Raw genomic sequence first — 25,237 nt, 5'->3', positions numbered from 1 at the left:
TATCAAGAAGCATAAATAATAGGAGTCCTCAGGTTGTTCTTCAACTCTATACATCCTTGGTTAGGCCTCATTTAGATTATGCTGCACAGTTTTGGTCACCGTATTACAGAATGGATATAAATTCTCTGGAAAATGTACAAAGGAGGATGACAAAGATGATCCCATGTATCAGAAACCTTCCCTATGAGGATAGACTAAGGGCCCTGAAACTGCACTCTCTAGAAAGACGTAGAATGAGGGGGGATATGATTGAGGTTTATAAGTGGAAGACAGGAATAAATAAAGGGGATGTAAATAGTGTGCTGAAAATATCTAGCCTAGACAGGACTCGCAGCAATGGTTTTAAGTTGGAAAAATTCAGATTCAGGAGGGATATAGGAAAGTACTGGTTTGGTAATAGAGTTGTGGATGAGTGGAACAAACTCCCAAGTACCGTTATAGAGGCCAGAACGTTGTGTAGCTTTAAAAATAGGTTGGATAAATACATGAGTAGATGTGGGTGGGTGTGAGTTGGACCTGATAGCTTGTGCTAACAGGTCGGTTGCCGTGTTCCTCCCTTAAGTCAATGTGACCTGACCTGACTAGGTTGGGTGCATTGGCTTAAGCCGGTAGGGACTTGGACCTGCCTCGCATGGGCCAGTAGGCCTTCTGCAGTGTTCCTTCGTTCTTATGTTCTTATGTGCAACAGTTAGGTATCTTTATTCAGAAACGTTCGCGTCTTCACATCTCTACGCTTCTACAAAACTGTACTCGACTGAAGACGCCTACTGTGTAAGCGAAACCTTTAGGAATGAAGGTGCCTAACTGTTGTGCATGTGTCTTACTTACCAACATGTCAGCATTGTATACTATATTTATATTCACCTCCTCACTCAACCTCCCACTGGAACCTGGTCCAGGGCCTGAGAGCAATGCTCCTCAGTCATCCTCGTTCTAGTCTACAAGGATTATATTATCCTGCAACTGCTCCTACACGCCCGCTACCTCTACAGTAACCCCATAACAGTGGTCCACGGGCAGGGTAAACCATGGGAAGGAGTGGCCCATGGCAGGGACTAACTATGGAAAGGAGTGGCCCATGAGTAAGGGTGGTCCACGGGAGGGGTAAACCATGAGCAGGAGTGGGTCACTGAAAGTGGTCCATGGCATGGGTAGACTATCGGCAGGGGTGGTCCATGGGGAGGGGTGACCCATGACAGGGGTAGACCATGGGTAGGGGTAGACTATGGCAGGGGTACACCATGGCAAAGGTAGACCATGGGCAGGAGTACTCAGTCATGCATGATACATCTCATCTTTTCGTTTTATATGTCGCTATTTTCCGTAGTAATGACCATCAAGTTAACGCTGACTTGTAAAGGACTTGACATGGCCCGTAGAGGACTTGATGAATCAGTGATGCTGCGGACATGACCAGATCTAGTTCATTACCTTTGTAACTTGCTCAGCTATCAAAACTTTGGAGTCCAGTCCCTGGACCAATTATGTACCTCTGTAATCTTTTGACTACCACCCACAGGATGGGTATGGGGTGTATAATAAACATATTAAACTGAAAACTGCGGACACTGGTGCTGCTTTCCGTGATAATGGGGGACACTGGTGCTACCTTCAGTGATAATGGGGGACACTGGTGCTACCTTCAGTGATAATGGGGGACACTGGTGCTACCTTCAGTGATAATGGGGGACACTGGTGCTACCTTCAGTGATAATGGGGGACACTGGTGCTACCTTCAGTGATAATGGGGGACACTGGTGCTACCTTCAGTGATAATGGGGGACACTGGTGCTACCTTCAGTGATAATGGGGGACACTGGTGCTACCTTCAGTGATAATGGGGGACACTGGTGCTACCTTCAGTGATAATGGGGGACACTGGTGCTACCTTCAGTGATAATGGGGGACACTGGTGCTACCTTCAGTGATAATGGGGGACACTGGTGCTACCTTCAGTGATAATGGGGGACACTGGTGCTACCTTCAGTGATAATGGGGGACACTACTGCTACCTTCAGTGATAATAGGGGACACTAGTGCTACCTTCAGTGATAATGGGGGACACTGGTGCTACCTTCAGTGATAATGGGGGACACTGGTGCTACCTTCAGTGATAATGGGGGACACTGGTGCTACCTTCAGTGATAATGGGGGACACTGGTGCTACCACACTGTTCTTCACTCACTGCACTAGCACTGTTCTTCACTGAACTAACGCTGTTCTTCACTCTGCACTAACACTGTTCACTCTCACTGCACTACACTGCTTTTCGCTCTCTCACTACATTTGCACTGTTCTTCACTCTCACTGCCATAACACACTGTTCTTCACTCGCTGTACTAACACACTGTGAAGGGGCGGGGCCAGGAGCCGAGTCTCGACCCCTGCAGCCACAATTAGGTGAGTACACTTCGTCACTCACTGTCCTAATACACTGTTCTGCTCTCTATCACTGCACTAACACTGTTCTTCACCCACTGCCCTAACACTGTTCTTTACTCACTGCGCTAACACTGTTCTTCACCATCACTGTTCTTCACTCGATCACTGCACTAACACTATTCTTCACTCACTGCCCTAACACACTGTTCTTCACTCACTGTTCTTCACTCACTGCCCTAACACACTGTTCTTCACTCGATCACTGCACTAACACTGTTCTTCATTCACTGCCCTAACACACTGTTCTTCACTCACTGTTCTTCACTATCACTGTTCTTCACTAGATAAGTGCACTAACACTGTTCTTCTATCACTGCCCTAATACACTGTTCTGCTCTCTATCACTGCACTAGCACCGTTCTTCACTCTTATCACTGCACTAGCACTGTTCTTCACTCTTATCACTGCACTAGCACTGTTCTTCACTGCATTAACACACATTCTTCACTCTGTTTCTCAGTGACTCACAGCAGAAGTAACCCTCGAAGCTCGGGCAGAACGGTAAGCATTTAGTCCACTTCCTTCTGTAATGTAAATCAAAGAATATTATTTTTATTAACATAAATTATGTAATATATTTTTCATCTTATTCTCAGTATCATCCTTAACCTTTCTTGTAAAAGTGAAATAAATTTGCATAAAATTCTCAGGTTTGTGTTGGTTATATAGTCATATATCTCACGTCCAGAGGCCTAGCTTCTCTCTACGGATCGATACCATGCCTAACCCTTCTAGGGTCGGGTAGGTGCCTGAGCCCGAGCCTTTAGCTCACAAGACTGTCATTCCCATTAGCCCCCTTGGGGCGGGGATGGCAGACCAGAGAGGCCTAGCTTGTGGCTAGGCCTGGGGACAGTTGGTCCCAAAGATGAGGAGGTACTTGTGCCTCCTCCCATGGGAGACTTAGGTCTCAGACACTCCCTAAAGAGGGAGACAAGGCCGGGCCACCACTTGGAAAAGGCCCGGGCCGGGAGAATACTGGCTACTCTTTAATAATTTAATAATTCTCTCTACGCATCGACACCATGCCTAACCCTTCTAGGGTAGGGTAGGTGCCTGAGCCCGAGCCTTTAGCTCATAAGACTGTCATTCCCATTTGCTCCCTTGGGGCGGGGATGGCAGACCAGAGAGGCCTAGCTTGTGGCTAGGCCTGGGGACAGTTGGTCCCAAAGATGAGGAGGTACTTGTGCCTCCTCCCATGGGAGACTTAGGTCTCAGATACTCCCTAAAGAGGGAGCCAAGGCCGGGCCACCACTTGGAAAAGGCCCGGGCCGGGAGAATACCGGCTAATCTTTAACTAACTAACTAACTTCTCTCTACGCATCGACACCATGCCTAACCCTTCTAGGGTAGGGTAGGTGCCTGAGCCCGAGCCTTTAGCTCACAAGACTGTCATTCCCATTAGCCCCCTTGGGGCGGGGATGGCAGACCAGAGAGGCCTAGCTTGTGGCTAGGCCTGGGGACAGTTGGTCCCAAAGATGAGGAGGTACTTGTGCCTCCTCCCATGGGAGACTTAGGTCTCAGATACTCCCTAAAGAGGGAGCCAAGGCCGGGCCACCACTTGGACACGGCCCGGGCCGGGAGAATACCGGCTAATCTTTAACTAACTAACTTCTCTCTACGCATCGACACCATGCCCAGCCCTTCTAGGGTAGGGTAGGTGCCTGAGCCCGAGCCTTTAGCTCATAAGACTGTCATTCCCATTAGCCCCCTTGGGGCGGGGATGGCAGACCAGAGAGGCCTAGCTTGTGGCTAGGCCTGGGGACAGTTGGTCCCAAAGATGAGGAGGTGCTTGTGCCTCCTCCCATGGGAGACTTAGGTCTCAGACACTCCCTAAAGAGGGAGCCAAGGCCGGGCTACCACTTGGACAAGGCCCGGGCCGGGAGAATACCGGCTAATCTTTAACTAACTAACTAACTAACTGGGGACACTTGGTCTCAAAGATGAGGAGGTACTATACCTCCTCCCATGGGAGACTTAAGTCTCGAGACACTCCCCAGATAGGGAGCCAAGGCCGGGTCACCACTACTTGGAAAAGACCCGGGCCGGGAGAATACCGGCGAATAAAAAAAAAAAAAAAATGTTTGTGTTGGTTATATAGTCATATATCTCACGTATCCATGTATGTACACCTCCCATGTATATTTCATGTAAACTAATGAATTTATATGCATCATACACACCAGGGACAAATAACAGAGACGAATAAAAGGGGGAAGACTAGAGAAACTAACAAATCACACTGGAAACTGGCAAAATACACAGCGTCAAACGTGCTACACTACGATATTAATACACAATATGAAAAGATAAACACAAATCAACAATTAGTAAGCACAAGATCATAATACATAAAAAAATCAAAAGTTTGCAAAACATAAACATGACAGTAGCAGGTAAAAAAAAAATCAAGACCACGTTTCGTTAAAAAAACGAGAATACAAATCACACTAAGAGAGGAGAACTGAGAAGACGTTTCGGTCTTCCCTGAAGCACAAATCAATGGTGACTTGGTAATGGCCCATTGCTAACCGAAACGTCGTGTAACGTTTCCTCCATCCGAGATGTGAATTTGCAAGTTTATAAGGCATAGATAACAATAGTTATACTCTAATTCTTGTAAACAACTTATATAAGACCTTAGTGCAATTACAATTGAGAGTCTTGTGCCTTTTTTATATTATTAGATTAAACTCAGTTGTACTATAGCTCATTCTAGCTCAATACATAGTCAATACCAAATTCATTATATTAGACCATAGTGCAATTACTAGTGAGAGACTGGTGCTATTTTTAATTTGTATTTTTATATTATTAGATTGAACCTAGTTGTACTATAGCTCATTCTAGCTCAAAACATAGACTCCACAAAAGTCATTATATTAGACCTTAGTGCAATTCAAGTGAGAGTCTTGTTCTATTTTTAATTTGTATTTTTATATTACTAGTTTATACCTAGTTGTACTTTAGTTCATTCCAGCACAACACATAGACAACATCAACTTCATTATGTGTAGTAGTGACTATACTCTATATGACCAAAATACTCTAGCTATATACTTGTCCAAACTTCCCACCACTACAGATATCAGTACTAGAACTCAACACACAACTCAGGATATAAATAACCATAATTTAAACCTAGAAGATGATTGATCACGTTGACCCTGATCTAAACCTCCATAATCTGACACCCAATCAAAACCTATTGGAAAGTAACTGCCTTTATTACACAGCATCACAAGCCAGCACTATCCTAAACAATGCTAAAAGTCTATCAGTACTTAACTACAACATCAGGTCCTTAAGCAAACACTATGATGACCTCTTAGCACTCCTTGAATCACTAAAGACACCCTTCTCCTGCATTATTCTTACTGAGACCTGGCTTAAGCAGGACACAATAGATATCTACCCTCTACCAGGATACACAGCAATTCACAACTGCAGACCAAACCAAGTTGGGGGTGGTATTGCAATCTATTACTCGAACCAATTATCTTGTATTAGCACCACTTGCTTTAGTGATGAATATGGGGAATACATTTTTGCTAATTTTACTGTAAAAAACCTTAAGACACCTATAACAATCGGTGCCATTTACGAGATACCTCACACAAACATCCCAAATTTCAGTGAGAAATTAAAGGCACTAATAACAAACAGACAAATGAATAAGCACCACCTTCTCTTAGCTGGAGACTTCAACATCAACCTTGGCATACTAGATGATCAGCCTGTAACTGATTTCATCAACAATATGAACAACACACTTCTCATACCAACAATAACTAAACCAACCAGGCTCACTGAGACAAGTGCAACCATAATAGACCACATATGGACCAACATACTAGCCCCCCCTAAATCAGGGATAATCACAGATAGCACCACAGACCACTACCCTACCTTCCTCCTGACAAACATTAGTAAACATCCACTTGAATACAACAAAGTCTCATTTAGACTCCATGAAGAGGCCTCAATAAGGAAGTTCACAGCTGACCTAGAGACTGTTGACTGGCCTGCAGAATTCTCCAAGGCCAATGGTATTGATGACTGGACAGACATTTTTCTTAACAAATTACTTAGACTATACAACAAACATTGTCCTATAAAAACGAAACAGATCACAAACAAACGGCTTGGTTGCCCATGGCTAACCAGCACCATTCTGAAATCCATTGACAAGGAACACCAATATGAAAAGCAATATAGACAGGGCTTAATACACAAAGATATTCTTAAACACTATTCATCAGTTCTCACCAAAGTAATAAAGAAAGCCAAACAACTATACTACTCCAGTAGATTCACAGACACTAGAGGAGATATAAAAAAGACCTGGAAAACACTCTCTCAGATTCTAGGGACCCACAAACTAAAAAAAAACAAGAATATTGTCCTAACTAAACCTAATGAAACGCCACTACATCCCACTGACACAGCAAGATAAACGACTTCTTCTCAACCATAGGATCTAATCTCGCCAATAAAATCCCACATACCAATGCCCATGCCGGGGAGTACCTAGATGGGAATTTCCCAAATTCCTTCTATCTTGCACCAACTGAGCCCACGTAAGTCACCGAGATTATAAAGCCACTTAAAAATAACTCAGGGAATCTGTCTCATGTCCCACCATTACTGTACAAGCGAGCGGCCCATGTCCTTTCGCATGCTATTTCATTACTTTTTAACAAGTCACTAGAAACTAGCACCTTCCCAAAACTACTCAAGATGGCAAGGGTTACACCAATACATAAAGGTGGTGACCCTACAGACTTAAACAACTATAGGCCAATATCAAACTTACCATTGCTATCCAAAATCTTTGAGAAACTCGTGCACAGGAGACTATATTCATTTATAACGGCACAAAACATACTCAACTCCTGCCAATTTGGATTCAGGAAAAATAAAAGCACTATTGATGCAATCATAAAAATGCTAGATCTGGTTTACACAGCATTGGAAAATAAGGAATATCCACTAGGAATTTTTATTGACCTAAGAAAAGCTTTTGACACAGTAAACCACGACATCCTACTCCACAAACTTGACCATTACGGTATAAGAGGCCATGCGCTTGCTTATTTCAAATCTTACCTTACTAATAGGTATCAGTATGTCACCATTAAAGACACAGCATCAACAACATGGCCCCTTGATACTGGAGTTCCGCAGGGAAGTGTCCTTGGTCCCCTGCTCTTCCTCATATACATCAATGATCTTCCAAACGTATCCCAACACCTGAAACCCATTCTCTTTGCTGACGACACGACTTATGTCATCTCTCACCCTAATCTTGCCACCCTCAACACCATTGTTAACGAGGAGCTGATCAAAATGTCGACTTGGATGACAGCCAATAAACTTACGCTTAACACTGACAAAACCTACTATATTATGTTTGGTAGCAGAGCAGGAGATGCACAAATTAACATTAAGATCGACAACACTCTAATTACCAGACATAATGAGGGCAAATTCCTAGGCCTATACCTTGACAACAACCTGAATTTCAGCACCCATATCCAACACATAACCAAAAAAGTATCCAAAACGGTTGGGATCCTCTCCAAGATACAATACTACGTGCTGCAAAATGCCCTTCTCACACTATACCACTCACTTATTTATCCATACCTCACCTATGCTATTTGTGCTTGGGGATCAACTGCAGCAACACACCTAAAGCCAATAATAACCCAACAAAAAGCTGCAGTAAGAATAATCACTAAATCCCATCCCTGGCAACCCCCCCCCCCCACTCTTCATAGATCTAAACTTACTCCCTGTTCAGTACATCCACACTTACTACTGTGCAATCTACATCTACAGGACCTTAAACTCCAATATCAACCTTGACCTAAAACGCTTTCTTGATAGTTGTGACAGAACCCACAGGCATAACACCAGACACAAACATCTCTACGACATTCCCCGTGTCCGACTAAACCTTTACAAAAATTCAATGTATGTCAAAGGCCCTAAAATCTGCAACACCCTACCTGAGAACTCTAGAATTGCAGACACCTTCATCACCTTCAAAACTACCATTAGAAAACATCATATCTCCCTGATACACCCCATCAACTAACTACACGAATACCACCTGGTGGTTCACACTTACACTCACTCACCCATTTGACCATAAACAGAAATATTAATCTCAATCTTAAAATAATGAATCCTGTGATACTCCAATACTGAAATTATGTACTGTGCCAAAACAAAAGCATTCACATTGCTAAACTCACAAACTAGTATTTAGTCACTTAGCCATAATACCAACTTACCTCATAATTTGTAATATTTTAAAATTAAGAATTAAACTGAGTCTGCCCGAAATGCCTAGCCATGCTAGGTGTTCTAGTGGTACACTCTGTAATCATTATTTTACTACATGTAAACCACACAATAACCAAATTCTGTAAACTCAGCATTATAATCCTTATAGAGAATAAACTTTGAATTTGAATTTGAATTTGAATATATACGAAAGGTGTGCATATCTCAGTATATACACTGGAGTGTGCATCTTTCAGTGTACATATATACACTGATGTGTGTATATCTCTCGGTGTATATGCACTAGGTGTGATCTATAGCACATATACACCACAACACACTAACCACAATACACTATCACCACCACAACTAACTTCTGAGTGCCAGGAGTGCCAAAGGGAAGCTCGTAGCATCTTGACGTGAGTCTGTCATCTTCATCCTGATCCTGCTGAGTGCCAAATGTCTCTCCTCTCCACCTCAGTACCCCTCGCTCCTCGTCAGTGCCTGTGGCAGGAAGTAAATATCAAGGTCAGTGCCTGTGTCAGGAAGTACATATCAAGGTAAGTGTCTGTGACAGGAAGTACACATCAAGGTCAGTGCCTGCCAGGAAGTACACATCAAGGTCAGTGCCTGTGTCAGGAAGTACACATCAAGGTCAGTGTCTGTGACAGGAAGTACACATCAAGGTCAGTGTCTGTGACAGGAAGTACACATCAAGGTCAGTGGATGTGTCAGGAAGTACACATCAAGGTCAGTGCCTGTGTCAGGAAGTACACATCAAGGTCAGTATCTGTGACAGGAAGTACACATCAAGGTCAGTGTCTGTGACAGGAGGTACACATCAAGGTCAGTGTGACAGGAAGTACACATCAAGGTCAGTGTCTGTGACAGGAAGTACACATCAAGGTCAGTGCCTGTGTCAGGAAGTACACATCAAGGTCAGTGCCTGTGTCAGGAAGTACACATCAAGGTCAGTGTCTGTGACAGGAAGTACACATCAAGGTCAGTGTCTGTGACAGGAAGTACACATCAAGGTCAGTGGATGTGTCAGGAAGTACACATCAAGGTCAGTGCCTGTGTCAGGAAGTACACATCAAGGTCAGTGTCTGTGACAGGAAGTACACATCAAGGTCAGTGTCTGTGACAGGAGGTACACATCAAGGTCAGTGTGACAGGAAGTACACATCAAGGTCAGTGTCTGTGACAGGAAGTACACATCAAGGTCAGTGCCTGTGTCAGGAAGTACACATCAAGGTCAGTGCCTGTGTCAGGAAGTACACATCAAGGTCAGTGCCTGTGTCAGGAAGTACACATCAAGGTCAGTGCCTGTGTCAGGAAGTACACATCAAGGTCAGTGTCTGTGACAAGAAGTACACATCAAGGTCATTGTCTGTGACAAGAAGTACACATAAAGGTCAGTGCCTGTGATAGAAAGTACACATAAAGGTCAGTGCCTCTTGCGCGGGTTGAGGTACATGGCGCTGTGGTTACGGGATACCTATCATGGATCAATGTGGTACAGGAGGCTGTGGTTAAGGGATACTGGGAAGACCTATCATGGATCACTAAGGTTCAGGAGGCTGTGGTTAAGGGATACTGGGGATACCTAACATGGCTCACTGAGGTACTTTAGGCTGCGGTCGAGGGATACTTGTCATGGATAACTGAGGTAGAGGGCTTTGTGGTTAAGGGATACCTTCCACGCAACACCATTTAGACTAGAAACACACTCGTGCTTAGGCGAGGTGTATATTAACACAAGCGAAACGAGCCTTCAGGAGTAGTACAGAAGATCTCGGTGGCCTGGTGGTAAAGCTCCCGCTTCACACACGGAGGGCTCGGGTTCGCTTCCCGGCGGGTGGAAACATTTCGACACGTTTCCTTACACTATTGTCCTGTTCACCTAGCAGCAAATAGGTACCTTGGTGTGGGTCGCATCCTGGGGGACAAGATTGAGGACCCCAATGGATTATTATTATAATCAAGGGGGAAGCGCTAAACCCGGAGGATTATACAGCGCCTGGGGGGGGGGGGATGTGGAAGGCATTCAGGGAACTGGAGCACAGATCCAATTCCCTAAATCAAGAGCCCCTCACCAACATCAAGGAACCTTCCTTGAGGGGGGACCCCAATGGAAATAAGTTAGACAGTCCTCGATGACGCACTGACTTTCTTGGGTTATCCTGGGTGGCTAACCCTCCGGGGTTAAAAATCCGAACGAAATCTTATCTTCGCTACGGTCTCCTCTATGATCCTCCCCTCAGGGTATATATCCCGTTACGGTCTCCATCAATTCTTCGGAATAGAGGTACAGGTCGGACAATAGAGTTAGTTGTTGATTAAGTGCACAGTCTGCCAGCATGGGTTAATAGGTCGTTGATGTGCGCTTCCTATGTACTTGTATAAATGGGTTAGGAAACCGACAGATTCATAATGGAGACACTTGTGCAACATTTGGGTACCTTTATTCTGGAAACGTTTCGCCAGCCAGTAACTTCTTTAGTCTAATACAAAGAATGGTGGAAGATGAGGGGGTGTGTGAGGTAATCAGTCCCTTAGTCTGAAATCGATGTGTTCAGTCCATCAAAGTATACAGCACACGCATACATATGTACTTAAGACAGGTGAGGTGAAGTGGCAGACGGCATCAGAGATAGACCTGCCTAGCATGGGCCAGTAAGCCTCCTGCCATCTTTATATATAAATATATATATATTATATATAAATATATATATAATATATATATAAATATATATATATATATCTTCTTTCTTCTTTCAACACACCGGCCGTATCCCACCGAGGCAGGGTGGCCCAAAAGGAAAAACGAAAGTTTCTCCTTTTACATTTAGTAATATATATACAGGAGAAGGGGTTACTAGCCCCTTGCCCCTGGCATTTTAGTTGCCTCTTACAACACGCATGGCTTACGGAGGAAGAATTCTGTTCCACTTCCCCATGGAGATAAGAGGAAATAAACAAGAACAAGAACTAGAAAGAAAATGGAAGAAAACCCAGAAGGGTGTGTGTATATATATGCTTGTACATGTGTGTATAGTGTGACCTAAGTATAAGTAGAAGTAGCAAGACGTACCTGTAATCTTGCATATTTATGAGACAGACAAAAGACACCAGCAATCTTACCATCATGTACAACAATTACAGGTTTTCGTTTCACACTCACTTGGCAGGACGGTAGTACCTCCCTGGATGGTTGCTGTCTACCAACCTACTACCTAATTTAGGGAACCGAAGCTCTATCATTATTATAATAATAATATGTATTATTATATTATTATTATTATTATTATTATTATCAATTCAGGGAACCAGAGCACAGATTCAATTTCCCAGATCAAAAGCCCCTCACCAGCATCAAGTTATATATATATATATATATATATATATATATATATATATATATATATATATATATATATATATATATATATATATATATATATATATATATATATATATATATATATATATATATATATATATATATATATATATATATATATATATGTCGTGCCGAATAGGCAGAATTTGCGATCTTGGCTTAAATAGCAACGCTCATCTTGCCATCTAGGACAAGCGAAAATTTGTGTATGCAATAATTTCGCCAAAATCATTCTGAACCTAACGAAAAAATATATTTAACTGTGTTTGTTTAGTATTAAATTATTGTAAACAAATCTAAAATATATTTAGTTGGGTTAGGCTAAAAAAAATTTTTCTTGTTATAATAAGGTTAGGTAAGCTTTCTAAGATTCCTTTGGAGCAAAATTAAAATTTTTTACATCAACATTAATGAAAAAAATTATCTTTAAACGTATAAGATAAAATTTTAGAAAGGCCTTAATTTTAAATGAGTTCTTGCTAATTGACCAGTTTTACATATTCGGCACGATATATATATATATATATATATATATATATATATATATATATATATATATATATATATATATATATATATATATATATATATATATATATATATATATATATATATATATATATTGTGTACAAAATATACACAGACATGTACACAAATATAAAAAATAGATTTATTGGCATACTCTGTCATCATCAGGCATCTTTATTATATATATCTAAAAGGCCTCTGAGCAACTACTAACCTGGGATAGTGTTGTCCAGGATTAGACCGATAAGGCCTCCCAAGAACATAGGTGTATGTAGAAGCACCAGCAGTGTCTGATCCAACAGTGGCTCCCCGGTGTTCAGTGCTGATGGGTTCACTTCCAACCACTGTTAAGTATTGATGATAGACATCAGTCACACTGGCTGTGTTGGCTTATCCTAGTATATATCAGCTACACTGGCTGTGTTGGGTTATCCTAGTATATATCAGCTACACTGGCTGTGTTGAGTTATCCTAGTATATATCAGCTACACTGGCTGTGTTGGGTTATCCTAGTATATATCAGCTACACTGGCTGTGTTGGCTTATCCTAGGATATACCTGTTACACTGGCTGTGTTGGGTTATTCTAGGCTGCGAGGGAAAATTCTTAGGTCTCTGCCTTGACAACTTGTAATTCAATAGCCAAATCCACCACATAATCAAGGTCTCCACAACACTAGGCATCTTCTCTAAGATACGTTATGTACCTCAAACAGCACTACTCACTATGTTCTACTATCTAATCCATCCCGACCTCACCTATGGTATTTGTGCCTATCCTGGGGACCTAAAACCAATAATGACTCAACAAAAAGCCTCTGTGAGAACGATTACCCAAGTTAGTGACAGACAACACGTTCTCCTACTCTTCAAAACTCTACACAATGTAGAAAACATCCATTCATGCTTCTGTGCATATTTGTGTACTCACTTATTTGTGGTTGCAGGGGCCGAGTCATTGCTCCTGACCCCGCCTCTTCACTGATCGCTACTAGGTCCTCTCTCTCCCTGCTCCATGAGCTTTATCAAGCCTCCCCAAACTATATATGGTTCCTGCCTCCACTACGTCACTGTGTGTATGTGTGTGTGGGTTCATTTCCATCATAAACCTTGCTCTGAAATTCTGAATTCATAGGCATAATAAAAGACAAAAATCTCTGATATTCCCCGTGTTCTACTTTACCTGAGTTACAATTCAATTTGTATAAAAGGGCGTTAAAAGCACCTCCTTGCCTGTTGAGATAAATGGCTGTGTAAGGTGTGCATCAAGTGTTTTGAAGCAGAAAAAATCAAGGTTAGGTTAGGTAAGATTCAACAGGAAACAGGACAAGTGCTTCCTGACGCAGGTTTTAGTTATATGATGACCCACAGCTGGAGCTTTTGGTCATCTGACTGAGGCCTTCCACTGGCTTACCCCTCCACCCCATTGAAAGACAAAATTTTAAGATGAAGTAGTTGATATAGTTTCAATAATGTTAAGTTTAGATTTTTTCTCTACACTTCTAGCTAATATATTAACTAAATTCATTACATTTGTATTTTTTTCTATTTCACACTGTTTGAATCTTTTTTGTTTTTTAATATTCTCTTTTACTCTTCCGGCCCGAGTCTTTTCCAGATGGTGACACGGCCTTGGCTCCCTATCTTGGAAGTGTCTGAGACCTGTCTGCCATGGGAAGAGGTACAAGTATCTCCTCATATTCTGGGACCAACTGCCCCCTGCCCTAGCCCCATTCCCCACCCTCACGGGGCTCGTAGGGGAAGCTAGGCCTCTGGTCTGTCATCTTCCCGCCCCAGGGAAGCTCGTAGGGAGAAGCTAGGCCTCTGGTCTGTCATTTTCCCCGTCCCAGGGGGGCTCGTGGGAATGGCAGTCTTGTGAGCTGCAGGTGGTAGCAAGCTCTGGCACTTTCCCCGCCCTAGAAGGGCTCGTGGGAATGGTGATTTTTTGAATCTTGTATAAAACAAGTTTTGGTCAGTGGGTACCCACTGTTTATGTTCCAGAGTGCATCCGGGACTGACATGGTTGCCTATGCAACGATTCTAAAGAAGTGACTCCCATTTAATTAACAGTATCTAGAAAACTATTGTTTATTTTTATCAAAACGCACACGAGCAAAAAGGGTTTAAAGTGACACATGTTCAACGTTTATTAAATTCTCTCCAGGGTTTCTTCCATGGAATGATATTGTTTATAGTCTGCCCTCCATCTTCCTTCCTTCCACCTCAACAACCCCTCAAGGGAGGTTCCTTGACGTTGGTGAGGGGCTCTTGATCTAGGGAACTGGATCTGTGCTCCAGTTCCCTGAATTGAGCCTGAATAATCCTACGGGTTTAGCGCTCCCCATAATTATATTAATAATCCACCTCAAATAATAGTTATAATAATAATTATAATAATAAATACTACTACTACTAATAATAAAATATTACTCCTATTACTGATAACATTAATAGTAATAAAATTATACTATTAATAATTACTACTACTAATGCTAATAATAATAATCCTAATCATCGCCTGCTGAGCTGACCTTGGGAAGAGCGAGGCCGAAGAAGATGGAGAAGCCTAGAACGAAGAGGTTCCTTGAGGAGGTGAGGTCGACGTGCTGGAGGGTGGAGAGTCCCACGGCAGTGATCATGGAGAATTTGATAATGAAGACGCCACCTATGACAGGGCCAGGGATGGTGACGAACATGGCACCCACCTTGGCCACTACACCACACACCACCATGATGATCCCACTGTATTGTATCACTCGTCTGCTACCCACCTGCATTATGCACACCATTGTTACTACCACAGTATTGTATCACTCGTCTGCTCCCCACCTGCATTATACACACCATTATTACTACCACACTGTATTGTATCACTCGTCTGCTACCCACCTGCATTATACACACCATTATTACTTCCATACTGTATTGTATCACTCGTATGCTACCCACCTGCATTATACACACCATTATTACTAACATACTGTATTGTATAACTCGTCTGCTACCCACCTGCATTATACACACCATTATTACTTCCATACTGTATTGTATCACTCGTCTGGCCTTCCACTTAGGTAAATTGTAAAGTGAGGTGTATATTCAGCATATGCATGCCTTGCTGGTCAGGTGACGACGTCAAGTCAGAGGAGGAAGGATAGAATCATGGCAAAGAGTTGCAATCTTTGTAGTGCTACAAGATGTAACATTTAACCTGGAAAAGGTGAAGTAAGGTGCATCTAACACTTGTGCAAAGATCTGATCTACGGCGACAGCTGGAAGCTAGATGACGTCCCGAACTGCCAACTGCTTCGAAACTACAGTTAATGAGCGCCTCCTTTCCTTATTATGATACTGGCATCAATATATTTGGATAAACTAATCGTTGAACCAACTGTTTTCATCCAATCTTATCACTATCCTTGTTCGGCTTTCTTTCAACCATTTATTGTTTGATAACCACATACTCCCTAATATTTTGTATTGTAACTTAAGCAACTAGAACCATTCGCCTGCTAAACCAGACAAATATATTCTAATTGTAACCTTATAACAAATTGTTTTTACACAAAAAACCAGCACTGGCATAATCGTAAACCAAAGTGTTAAGAGTTAATGTCAAGCATTGTAAACTTGAGTATTCTTCTCCACCAAATTAATTATTTATCCAGTAGCTTTAAGTTTATTTTTAGGCTAATGTTGAAAAGGGTATAAAATACAGAAAAGCTGATGACTAGGATACATGTGCAACACTTGGTTATCTTTATTGCTGAATTATTTCACCTACGCGGTAGGCTTCTTCAGTCAACTACAGGGGAGAATGTATTGTAGACAGTAGTAGTAGCGAGGTAAAGGTGATATAATCAGTCCATCAGTGGTCAGTCCCTCAGTCTGGACAAGAGTTCAGCTCCATGGAGGTGAACATCAATGTTGCCTGAGTAACATGTGCTGCTGCCTGTTAACTCACCTTAGTGATGGAGATAACACCAATGTTCCCTGAGTAAGACGTGGTGCCGCTGCCTGTACCCCAGAGGCCTGCCATCATACAACCAATGCCCTCCACGCCAATACCGCGGTTAATGGCGTGTACAGGTGGCAGAGGCGCGCCTGTAGGGTCAGAAACAATGATATTTGATTCAAGTCTGAAAAAAAATCAATACAAAACACAAAGAATTATGAAGGTCGACAAAAATTATTTAAGTGAAGGAGGCAACGTACTGAGGGGGGGGGGCTATTGAGGAGGATTGGTCATTTAGAGAGGATGGAGCAAAATAGGTTGACTTGAAGGGTATATTAATTTGTAGTGGAGGGGGCGTCCTAGGAAAGGGAGGGAGGGAGAGGTAAAAAGAGGGTTTTGTGTGCAAGGGGCTTGGACATACAGCAGGCATGTGTAAGTGTGTGATACTAGGTGGAAAGGTTCTTTTTTTTTTTTTTTCGCCGGTACTCTCCCGGCCCGGGTCTTTTCCAAGTAGTGGTAACCCGCCCTTGGCTCCCTATCTGTTCAGACCGATTTAAAAACAATATTGTGTTGGTAGCGGACTTGAAACCCTGAGAGATAACTGAGATGAAAGACAGAGATAACTGAACTGGAAGTGACTATAATTCATAATCCAAAGATAAGTCGTAATGAACAATGAATAAAGATAATAAGCAAATATGTTGGACGTTAACAATAATAATAATAAATTTTAATGACGATTTTTATGTTTGTAGTGGTTATGTCTTACGAGGACATAAATTGGTGATTATATATATATATATATATATATATATATATATATATATATATGTGTGTGTGTGTGTGTGTGTGTGTGTGTGTGTGTGTGTGTGTGTGTGTGTGTGTGTGTGTGTGTGTGTGTGTGTGTGTGTGTGTGTGTGTGTGTATTTAGCAATGAAACCACGAAACAAGTGGTACTGAAACATTTACCAAACTGCGGCAGGCCAGGGTTCGACCCTGGCCCTGACACCTCTGCAGGAAATTAATAATACGTGCGACACAGGCAAAACGCTTCTCCGTTAAAGATACCCAGGTGTTGTGTGTATTTTATATTTTTTTAGGGTTTAATTAAGAATCAGGTGTAGGAGCCAAGACTCGACCTCCCCCCCTCACACACACTTGATAAACAGAGTCAGGTAAGGTCAAAGAATATACCTGCGACTCTGGCACAAGCGTAGTAGTCTCCCACACTCTCTATAATAGACGAGAACACAGCTGCCAGCATCCCTACTGTGCCTGCCACGCTCACTCGAGGTAATCCCCATTGTCCTGAAAGAACCATTTATTAATTCAAGGTACATGTAATCTTGACAGCCATAGCACACACACGTACAAGGATTTCCATAAATTAATATCATTCAGTGTTTCGTGCCACACTGGAATAATATCATATACACTACGTTAAGCCCCAGGATAGACCAGAGCATCATGGATGTTATACTAAGCTGCATTAAAATTCACCACTAGTTCGGAAGGTCATGACACGGTTGTCCCAATTGTTCAGTAGTTATTTTAATGTTACATAAAGCAAACTTTTCACCTGTGTTGTGAATAAAGCTGCCTCACCGCTAAGCTTCTAGGAGCACCATCTAAGCTACATTAATAACGATTTTAGCTTCTAAACAACATTACCAGACCATATTTATGTAGAGTCTAGGTCACCCGAGATATAATGACAGAATATTTATAGAGTGCTCAGTCAGCTCAGTGCGGCCAACAGTAACAGACGTAATGCTGGTACTAGAAGTAGCAGTAGTAGTAGCAGTGGTAGAGGCGCCAGAGAAAGGGTTTGGGACAACGCTGTTTACTACTGCCGGAGTGTCCAGCTCACAGCCGTAATGATCTGACTACAACCCCAGGGAGCTTAGACCTTTGAGTACCTTTTAAAATTGTGTATACCTGGAGAGAGAGGGAGTTCCTGGGGTCGACGCCCCCGCGGCCTGGTCTGTGACCAGGCCAAAACATACTAACCCAACTTGACTAATCTTGCTAAAGACGATGATAGTCTTAGTTTCTTTAACTCAATACAATGTCCCAGGAAAGGCTAAACCGAGTTACTAATTTTAACATCAGTTAATTAATATTCGTGATGTTTAGGCTTATATTTTCTGAGTTACTGCAAGAATATATTGACACAGTTCGGTACAGAAATTGTTGCTTTTATAAGTTAAGCTCGGGAACTCTCTAAAAACCTCTACATAACAACCCTAAGACCAATACCACAAAAGTACAGGGGTATTACCTGGAGTTTACCTGGAGAGAGTTCCGGGGGTCAACGCCCCCGCGGCCCGGTCTGTGACCAGGCCTCCTTAGGTCAGTGTCCCAGGATGCGACCCACACCAGTCGACTAACACCCAGGTACCCATTTTACTGATGGGGAACATAGACAACAGGTGGAAAGAAACACGTCCAATGTTTCTACTCTGGCTGGGAATCGAACCCAGGCCCTCACTGTGTGAAGCGAGAGCGTTAACCACCAGGCCACCACAATTTTTTTCCAGTTATTTAAACTCATTGAACCCTGGAGGGTACTAAGCACTTTTAACATTTAGATGCCTAAAATGAGCTCTATCTTATATGTGAAATTAAATAAATCTGTCTTATTTAAAACAAAAATTAATTTACATTAAATAAAAGTTCACTGTCGTATTTATTCTAACAATGTTATAACTGAGGATGTGTTGAAAATGGTATATAATACCATTGCATTTAGTTAGCACAAACGTCTTTTATAAGAAGCAAAGTTGGAAAGCCATTTTAAATGGCCTAGTTTCAGTGGAAATTAGGCCATTTAAATGGAAATACCAGAATGCAACACCAGATTTTTAATAGAAACACTAGGACACTAATGGAAATATTAAAAAAAAAATGCCTAGCCTTTGTATTTTGTGCTTGTTTTAATCTATATATATATTTTTTTTTACCAGAACCAGCCAAGGATGAGCACACAGTAGTGGTTTATGGGTCAGATGTGACACACGCAGGATGGCTCACCTGGGTATGGGAATCGGAACCAGGGAGTGACGTCCAACATGGATCCCGTCCTGTCGGTGCGGGAGGCGGAGCCAGGCGGAAAGACTTCATAGGCGGTGAGGATAGCACATAACATCCATGCTATAATGATAGCCAGTAACAGCTGCGCGAGAGAGTACATAACATCCACGTTATGATGATAGACAGTAACAAATGCAGGAGTACATAATATTATGACAGCCAGTAACAAATGCAGGAGTACATAATATTATGACAGCCAGTAACAATTGTGGGTGACAGTACATAACACTATGATGATAGCCAGTAACAACTGTGGGAGACAGTACATAACACTAATGATAGCCAATAACAACTGTGGGAGACAGTACATAACACTAATGATAGCCAATAACAACTGTGGGTGACAGTACATAACACTATGAAGATAACCAGTAACAACTGTGGGGAGACAGTACATAACACTAATGATAGCCAATAACAACTGTGGGAGACAGTACATAACACTATGAAGATAACCAGTAACAACTGTGGGGAGACAGTACATAACACTGATGAAAGCCAGTAACAACTGTGGGGAGACAGTACATAACACTATGATGATAACCAGTAACAACTGTGGGGAGACAGTACATAACACGCTGATGAAAGTCAGTAACAACTGTGGGGAGACAGTACATAACACTCTGATGAAAGCCAGTAACAACTGTGGGAAGACAGTACATAACACTCTGATGGAAGCCAGTAACAACTGTGGGAAGACAGTACATAACACTCTGATGGAAGCCAGTAACAACTGTGGGAAGACAGTACATAACACTCTGATGGAAGCCAGTAACAACTGTGGGAAGACAGTACATAACACTCTGATGGAAGCCAGTAACAACTGTGGGAAGACAGTACATAACACTGATGGAAGCCAGTAACAACTGTGGGAAGACAGTACATAACACTCTGACGGAAGCCAGTAACAACTGGAGTTTACCTGGAGAGAGTTCCGGGGGTCAACGCCCCCGCGGCCCGGTCTGTGACCAGGCCTCCTGGTGGATCAGAGCCTGATCAACCAGGCTGTTGCTGCTGGCTGCATGCAAACCAACGTACGAGCCACAGCCCGGCTGGTCAGGAACCGACTTTAGGTGCTTGTCCAGTGCCAGCTTGAAGACTGCCAGGGGTCTGTTGGTAATCCCCCTTATGTATGCTGGGAGGCAGTTGAACAGTCTCGGGCCCCTGACACTTATTGTATGGTCTCTTAACGTGCTAGTGACACCCCTGCTTTTCATTGGGGGGATGTTGCATCGTCTGCCAAGTCTTTTGCTTTCGTAGTGAGTGATTTTCGTGTGCAAGTTCGGTACTAGTCCCTCTAGGATTTTCCAGGTGTATATAATCATGTATCTCTCCTGCCTGCGTTCCAGGGAATACAGTTTTAGGAACCTCAAGTGCTCCCAGTAATTGAGGTGTTTTATCTCCGTTATGCGCGCCGTGAAGGTTCTCTGTACATTTTCTAGGTCAGCAATTTCACCTGCCTTGAAAGGTGCTGTTAGTGTGCAGCAATATTCCAGCCTAGATAGAACAAGTGACCTGAAGAGTGTCATCATGGGCTTGGCCTCCCTAGTTTTGAAGGTTCTCATTATCCATCCTGTCAACTGTGGGAAGACAGTACATAACACTAATGGAAGCCAGTAACAACTGTGGGAAGACAGTACATAACACTCTGATGGAAGCCAGTAACAACTGTGGGAAGACAGTACATAACACTCTGATGGAAGCCAGTAACAACTGTGGGAAGACAGTGCATAACACTGATAGAAGCCAGTAACAACTGTGGGAAGACAGTACATAACACTCTGATGGAAGCCAGTAACAACTGTGGGAAGACAGTACATAACACTCTGATGGAAGCCAGTAACAACTGTGGGAAGACAGTACATAACACTCTGATGGAAGCCAGTAACAACTGTGGGAAGACAGTACATAACACTCTGATGGAAGCCAGTAACAACTATGGGAAGACAGTACATAACACTCTGATGGAAGCCAGTAACAACTGTGGGAAGACAGTACATAACACTCTGATGGAAGCCAGTAACAACTGTGGGAAGACAGTACATAACACTCTGATGGAAGCCAGTAACAACTGTGGGAAGACAGTACATAACACTCTGATGGAAGCCAGTAACAACTGTGGGAAGACAGTACATAACACTCTGATGGAAGCCAGTAACAACTATGGGAAGACAGTACATAACACTATGATGATAGCCAGTAACAACTGTGGGAAGACAGTACATAACACTCTGATGGAAGCCAGTAACAACTATGGGAAGACAGTACATAACACTATGATGATAGCCAGTAACAACTGTGGGAAGACAGTACATAACACTCTGACGGAAGCCAGTAACAACTGTGGGAAGACAGTACATAAAATTATGATGATAACCAGAAACAACTGTGGAAGAGAATACATAACACTATGATGATAGCCAGTAACAACTGTGGAAGAGAATACATAACACTATGATGATAGCCAGTAACAACTGTGGGATAGAGTACATAACACTCACAGTGCTGAGGAAGAAATTATTTCATTTGGATAAGTAACCCAGGTAGTATAATAGCCCAGGATAACTCAGGCAAGCCAAGCAGTGTGGCTTATTGTTGCTGGGTTCCTATTTTAGGTCCTCGCCCTGGATGCGACCCAGTCGAAGTAACAAGGCTTCGATCAAGCTTGAGGACCTTGGTCATTGACGAAGAGAACGAACTGAAATCTGATGAAATTAGATGAGAGAAGATTCAGGAGGAGACATGATAATGATGTGCAAGATACTCAGGTAAGTTGATACGGTGGAAAGAGAAAGGTTGCCTATGGTACCCCTTATATCCCATAACCCCAGTTTCCTGTACATAAGTGATCCCAGATAGGTATCCCCTGTATCCTATAACCCCAGCTCCCTCGTCACCAACTGTTCCTCAGATCTTCGAGGAGGTCCAAGAGCCGGAGATCAACACCTTGAAGAGAACCAGATTTAGCGCAAACGACTCAAGAAGTGCTGACAGGTGGTGTCAGCACCTTGTATACTTACAGTGTCTTGAAGGGTTGACAGGCGGTGTCAGCAGCAGGCATACTTACAGTGTCCTTGAAGTGCTGACAGGTGATGTCAACAGCTGGTATACTTACAGACAGTGTCTTGAAGGGTTGACAGGTGGTGTCAGCAGCTGGTATACTTACAGACAGTGTCTTGAAGGGTTGACAGGTGGTGTCAGCAGCTGGTATACTTACAGACAGTGTCTTTGAAGTGTTGACAGGTGATGTCAACAACTAGTATACTTAAGACAGTGTTTTGAAGGGCTGACAGGTGGTGTCAACAGTTGGTATACTTACCGACAGTGTCTTAAAGGGCTGGCAGGTGGCGGTGGAGAGCCCCTGACCCTTCTTATAGATCGGGCAGGGCACGTTCAGGTCCCTCATGTGCTGAGAGAAGAGCACTGTGAGCGTCACAGTGCTGTCCTCACCCACACGTTGATACACGTTGATACACGTTGATATACGTTGATGTACGTTGATACACGTTGATACACGTTGATATACGTTGATACACGTTGACACAAAAGATATTATTATTATTATTATATTCACTGAGAACATTTAAACCAGATTAAGCAGAGTTTGGATAATGGGAGGCAATTAGGTTTGATCCAAGGAAGGGGATGGTGCACCACATGGGTATCATTGTAAACACGTTTTGCCCACATAAGAGGCTTTCTATTTAGTAGTTTATACATGACAATTATCATTATATACTGCACACTACGTCACTATACTGTAATAAAGTTGTATAGTAGAGGACAAGGTGATCAGTCCCTCAGCCATGACTGGTGATCAGTCCCTCAGCCATGACTGGTGATCAGTCCCTCAGCCATGACTGGTGATCAGTCCCTCAGCCATGACTGGTGATCAGTCCCTCAGCCATGATTGGTGATCAGTCCCTTAGCCATGACTGGTGATCAGTCCCTCAGCCATGACTGGTGATCAGTCCCTCAGCCATGACTGGTGATCAGTCCCTCAGCCATGACTGGTGATCAGTCCCTCAGCCATGACTGGTGATCAGTCCCTCAGCCATGACTGGTGATCAGTCCCTCAGCCATGACTGGTGATCAGTCCCTCAGCCATGACTGGTGATCAGTCCCTCAGCCATGATTGGTGATCAGTCCCTCAGCCATGACTGGTGATCAGTCCCTCAGCCATGACTGGTGATCAGTCCCTCAGCCATGACTGGTGATCAGTCCCTCAGCCATGACTGGTGATCAGTCCCTCAGCCATGACTGGTGATCAGTCCCTCAGCCATGACTGGTGATCAGTCCCTCAGCCATGACTGGTGATCAGTCCCTCAGCCATGACTGGTGATCAGTCCCTCAGCCATGACTGGTGATCAGTCCCTCAGCCATGACTGGTGATCAGTCCCTCAGCCATGACTGGTGATCAGTCCCTCAGCCATGACTGGTGATCAGTCCCTCAGCCATGACTGGTGATCAGTCCCTCAGCCATGACTGGTGATCAGTCCCTCAGCCATGACTGGTGATCAGTCCCTCAGCCATGACTGGTGATCAGTCCCTCAGCCATGACTGGTGATCAGTCCCTCAGCCATGACTGGTGATCAGTCCCTCAGCCATGACTGGTGATCAGTCCCTCAGCCATGACTGGTGATCAGTCCCTCAGCCATGACTGGTGATCAGTCCCTCAGCCATGACTGGTGATCAGTCCCTCAGCCATGACTGGTGATCAGTCCCTCAGCCATGACTGGTGATCAGTCCCTCAGCCATGATAGGTGATCAGTACCTCAGCCATGACTGGTGATCAGTACCTCAGCCATGATAGGTGATCAGTCCCTCAGCCATGATAGGTGATCAGTACCTCAGCCATGACTGGTGATCAGTACCTCAGCCATGATAGGTGATCAGTCCCTCAGCCATGATAGGTGATCAGTACCTCAGCCATGACTGGTGATCAGTACCTCAGCCATGATAGGTGATCAGTCCCTCAGCCATGATAGGTGATCAGTACCTCAGCCATGATAGGTGATCAGTACCTCAGTCATGATAGGTGATCAGTACCTCAGCCATGATAGGTGTTCAGTCCCTCAGCTATGATAAGTGTTCAGTCCCTCAGCTATGATAGGTGATCAGTACCCTAGCCATGATAGGTGATCAGTCCCTCAGCCATGATAGGTGATCAGTACCTCAGCCATGACTGGTGATCAGTACCTCAGCCATGATAGGTGATCAGTCCCTCAGCCATGATAGGTGATCAGTACCTCAGCCATGATAGGTGATCAGTACCTCAGCCATGATAGGTGATGAGTACCTCAGCCATGATAGGTGTTCAGTCCCTCAGCTATGATAAGTGTTCAGTCCCTCAGCTATGATAGGTGATCAGTACCCTAGCCATGATAGGTGATCAGTCCCCTTGTGGGTTAAGCGTATGTTGCTCACCACAGGTGTGTGTGTGTGGGTGTGTGTGTGTGTGTGTGTTTATCTACATTCCTGTCAGACACAGCAACATCTTGCATCTTAGGACCCTGATACAGGGA

General features: G+C 43.3%; 1 protein-coding gene across 3 annotated transcripts in view; it reads right to left on the bottom strand.

Moving 5' to 3' along the window:
• Positions 1–1,196: 1,196 nt before the first annotated feature.
• The window catches only part of LOC128694298 (solute carrier family 23 member 1), a 41,785-nt gene continuing 17,744 nt past the window's right edge, over positions 1,197–25,237 (bottom strand). For all 3 annotated transcript variants that reach the window (XM_070093690.1, XM_070093689.1, XM_070093691.1), the window contains 8 exons: positions 23,032–23,152; positions 19,653–19,794; positions 17,814–17,927; positions 16,629–16,768; positions 15,196–15,435; positions 12,880–13,009; positions 9,109–9,238; positions 1,197–2,967 (listed from right to left, as the gene is read on the bottom strand). In XM_070093690.1, coding sequence (XP_069949791.1) covers positions 2,874–2,967; positions 9,109–9,238; positions 12,880–13,009; positions 15,196–15,435; positions 16,629–16,768; positions 17,814–17,927; positions 19,653–19,794; positions 23,032–23,152 — 1,111 coding nt within the window. In that variant the 3' untranslated portion in view covers positions 1,197–2,873. The remainder of the gene's footprint in view (positions 2,968–9,108; positions 9,239–12,879; positions 13,010–15,195; positions 15,436–16,628; positions 16,769–17,813; positions 17,928–19,652; positions 19,795–23,031; positions 23,153–25,237) is intronic.

The sequence above is a fragment of the Cherax quadricarinatus genome, chromosome 43 (genome assembly GCF_038502225.1).
Source record: "Cherax quadricarinatus isolate ZL_2023a chromosome 43, ASM3850222v1, whole genome shotgun sequence".
NCBI classification, from domain to species: Eukaryota; Metazoa; Arthropoda; class Malacostraca; order Decapoda; family Parastacidae; genus Cherax; species Cherax quadricarinatus.
This window is presented reverse-complemented; position numbering and strand designations above follow the sequence as displayed.